The 3,357-nt window shown below is 68.5% G+C and overlaps 2 protein-coding genes across 2 annotated transcripts; one reads left to right on the top strand and one right to left on the bottom strand.

Annotated features, from left to right (window-relative positions):
- Positions 1-70: 70 nt before the first annotated feature.
- On the top strand, positions 71-1,974 carry MNEG_14761 (hypothetical protein; the record flags this gene model as incomplete). Its single annotated transcript, XM_014036769.1, has 3 exons — positions 71-927; positions 1,267-1,563; positions 1,779-1,974. The coding sequence occupies 3 exons, from the start codon at positions 71-73 to the stop codon at positions 1,972-1,974; spliced, it is 1,350 nt and encodes a 449-aa protein (XP_013892223.1).
- Positions 1,975-2,980: 1,006 nt separating this feature from the next.
- On the bottom strand, positions 2,981-3,343 carry MNEG_14760 (hypothetical protein; the record flags this gene model as incomplete). Its single annotated transcript, XM_014036768.1, has 1 exon — positions 2,981-3,343. A coding segment is annotated over one exon (363 nt), but the record flags the coding sequence as incomplete, so codon positions are not given.
- Positions 3,344-3,357: the final 14 nt, after the last annotated feature.

Raw genomic sequence — 3,357 nt, 5'->3', positions numbered from 1 at the left:
GGCGGGCGCGGCCGGGGCGCGGGCCCCGCTGGAGGCCGTCCTCAGGGCTTCCCCAGCAGAGGCCATCAAAATGCACGTGAGGAGCCTCCAGAAGGCGGGCGGCGCCGGCAGCCCCTCTGTGCTGGAGCGGACACCGGCCGGTGTGGGAGCCGCGGCGGCTGCGGAGCCACTCGGTGGTTACGGCGGCGCGGCATCGGGTGCGGCAGAGGAAGTTTTCGGGACGCCCGACCTGGGAGCGGCGGCCAGCCGCCAGGCGGGGCAGCAACAGCAGCAGCAGCAGCAGCAAACGCCGGCGGCGGCGCTTGGGGCGCTGGGGGCGGCCGCGCAGCAGGACACGACGCCGGAGCTGTTCCCTGGCCTCAAAAAGGCGCCGCGGCCGGTGCTCGTGTCGGCGGCAGCGCGGGGCCCCCCGCGCTCGCCGAGCGGCAGCGGCCGCCCGGCGGCGTTCAGGCGCTCAGAGAGCGTGCGGGAGGGCGCGGCGGCGGCGGCGGCGGCGGCGGGGGCGTGGTCGCCGATCAAGCGCTCCGTCAGCGCGCGCGCCAAGGCGGGCGCGCTCTCGCCGCGGGCCGGGGGCGGAAGCAGGGGCGCCTCGCCAATCGCGAGCCCGCGGGGCGCTGGCGCGGGCCATCAAGCGGCGCTGTCGCCGCGGCAGCACTGCCTGACAACTCAAGCGCAGCAGCAGCAGCAGCAGCAGCAGCAGCAGCAGCAGCACCAGCACCAGCCGCTCTCGCCGCGGCTGCTCAACCAGCAGCTACAGCAACAGCAGCATCAGCAGCAACAGCAGCAGCAGCAGCAGTCGCCCAAGGCATCGCGCCAGCCGTCCGCTGCGTTGGCGCAGCAAGCAGCGTCCCCAGGGGCCAGTGACAAGCAGCAGGCGGCGCACCTCAAGCGGGCCATGGCGCTGGTGGCAGCGCTGTTTGCGAAGGGGTGGGTGCTGTGTCGAGGTTTGATTGTCCGGGCTCGGCTTGCGAGCTCGCAATTGAAGGCGTTGGTACTAACAGCAAGCACACCCCGTCAACGCCATTGCTGCACAATGTGCCGCTTGCAAGCACACAGCTTGTGCACGCCACTCGCCTGCAACAGCGTGCATGCGTACACGCACAAATAGACATGTACAAGCACACTCAAACAAATGCATGCATGCATGCATGCATGCATGCGTGCACTCGAACACACACACACACACACACACACACACACACACACACACACACACACAAACAAACAAACAAACAAACACACACGCTGTTCTGCGCCTCTCCGCAGGCGCATGGTGGAGCTGGGGCAGCTGCTCAGCTCGCCCGGCCTGGCGCCCTCCTCCCTGCTGCCCCAGCTGAGCGCCGCCACGCAGCGCGCAGCGGACGCCGCCGGCTACTCGCTGCTTTGCGGCCCCGACGGCGCGCAGCGGCGCAGCGCGGGCGGCCTGGGGAGCGCCAGCGCCAGCAGCGGCGGGCGCGGCAGCGGCGGCGGCGGCGGCGGCAGCAGCGGCGGCGCGGGGGCGCAGTTCCGGCTGGGGGATGTCGTGGTGGTTGGCAGCCAGCAGCGGACGCGCGGCGTAATCAGGTGGGTGGGGCCTGGGTGGCCGCTGGCGCGGTGGTCACAGGGGGTGCGAGCCTCTCCAGGGGCCTTTGCTCACAACGCTTTACGTCCTCTCCTCCTCTGGCCTTTGCGAAACGGGGGCAAGCCCCTCTCGACAACGCAGGAATGATGCTGCCAGGAACACCCCCATGCCTTGGACATTCACGCACGCAAACTCCTTTCAACCAAAAAAACGCCAGATGGCTCGGCCCCGTGGCCTTTGACCGGATTGACGTCGACTATGTGGGCATACACTTGGAGGCGCCCCGCGGCCGCCACGCCGGCACCGTGGGCGGCATCACCTATTTTGACGCCGAGGCCGGCGCGGCGGAGTTCGTGCGCGCGTCGAGGCTCGTGCCTGGCGCGGGCGGCGGCCCGGCACGGGTAGCCGAGTGAAGGGGGCGCGCGCGGGGTGGCTGGGGATTTTCCGTCGGCCCAGCTGAGCAGGTGCTTTGCAGCCTGAACTTGCGTGCGATAATGCGGGCGCACCGCGTGAGGCACCAGCGGCCTTGCAGGTTCGCTGGCCGGCTTGGGTGCGGCCGGGGCCGCGGGGGGGCCGGGCTTTTGTGCGGCTGAGTGTCCGGGAATACAGTACCACTGACAAGGGCGGGCCCCAACTTCAGAACACATAACATTGGGCAGCGATTGGGGTGTAGGGGGCAGTACAATAGTGCAGGCTCCGCAGAGTTACAACACAAACCTGCTTCCACAACGCATCACTTTGTGAACGAGCTGAGAAGCTCTTCTTATACCTCCCCTGTGAGCTGCGCACGCATGGAAGAGACGAACAAGCCGTGTGCTGGGTGACCTGTGTCTGTGCGTTACACACTATCCCCTACCACACACACAAACAACCAGAAGCTGCCAGGTTAACACCGCTGGTGACAATTTTGGGTGTGCTCGCGTGCGCGACCCCGGCGACAGGGCCGCCGCGCGTTGGCGGTGCCGGCCAACTGCTCAGCGCAAGCGGTGCGCCCAGGCGTGCCGGCTGCGACGAACAGACGCGGCAGTTGCGACCTCGCAGCTGTGCTGCAGCTGCGTAGGGCAGTGGCGACCGATCGGCAGCATGGCGTATGGTGTGTGTGCTGCCCTGACACCAGCTGATGCGCTTCGGTGATGCCGCTGGGCGGCGCGCGCTTGCGGCCGCCGGCAAGACGGAACGCGCACGGCTTGGTAAGAACGGCCACACCCCCTGTGCAGCTCCTGAATCGCCCTGACCAGGGGCGATTGAGTGACAAGTGCAAACGAAGGCTCACACCCATGACATGCGGCACATGGCACACATGTCATAACAAAGAAGCCGCCACTCCAAAAAATGCGCTTTGCTCACACCAGACCAAAACCAGATACAGCAGCTCCGATCAACCACCTGCAGGGAGCTCCTTCCAAGCACGCCTCATGACTATTTGTGTGTCTTCTGGAAGCGCATTATGCCTGGCGCCTGCTCCCACTGCTGCTGCTGCTGCTGTTGCCGCCCTGGCTGCCCCTGCTGCTGATAGTGCTGCCGCTGCCCCAGCGGTCGCACAGGCTGCCATGCCTGCGAACCGGCCTGGGCCTGCATCGGCCCTACCCTGTCCCCGCCAGGGCCCCCCACGCCAGCACCACCGCCTGCGCCGCCTCCGCCACCGGCGCTCACTGGCCGCCGGGCGCCGGCCCCGGCCGCCCCGCCGCTCCCGGCGCCGCCGATAGGGCCGCCCGAGAACGCGAAGGAAGAGAACGGCTCCGGCCGCGGTTGGCCCCCCGCCTGCTGGCCTGCCCCACCCGCCTGGCCAGGGGCGG

This window comes from Monoraphidium neglectum (genome assembly GCF_000611645.1).
Source record: "Monoraphidium neglectum strain SAG 48.87 unplaced genomic scaffold scaffold04743, whole genome shotgun sequence".
In the NCBI taxonomy this organism is placed as follows: Eukaryota; Viridiplantae; Chlorophyta; class Chlorophyceae; order Sphaeropleales; family Selenastraceae; genus Monoraphidium; species Monoraphidium neglectum.
This window is presented reverse-complemented; position numbering and strand designations above follow the sequence as displayed.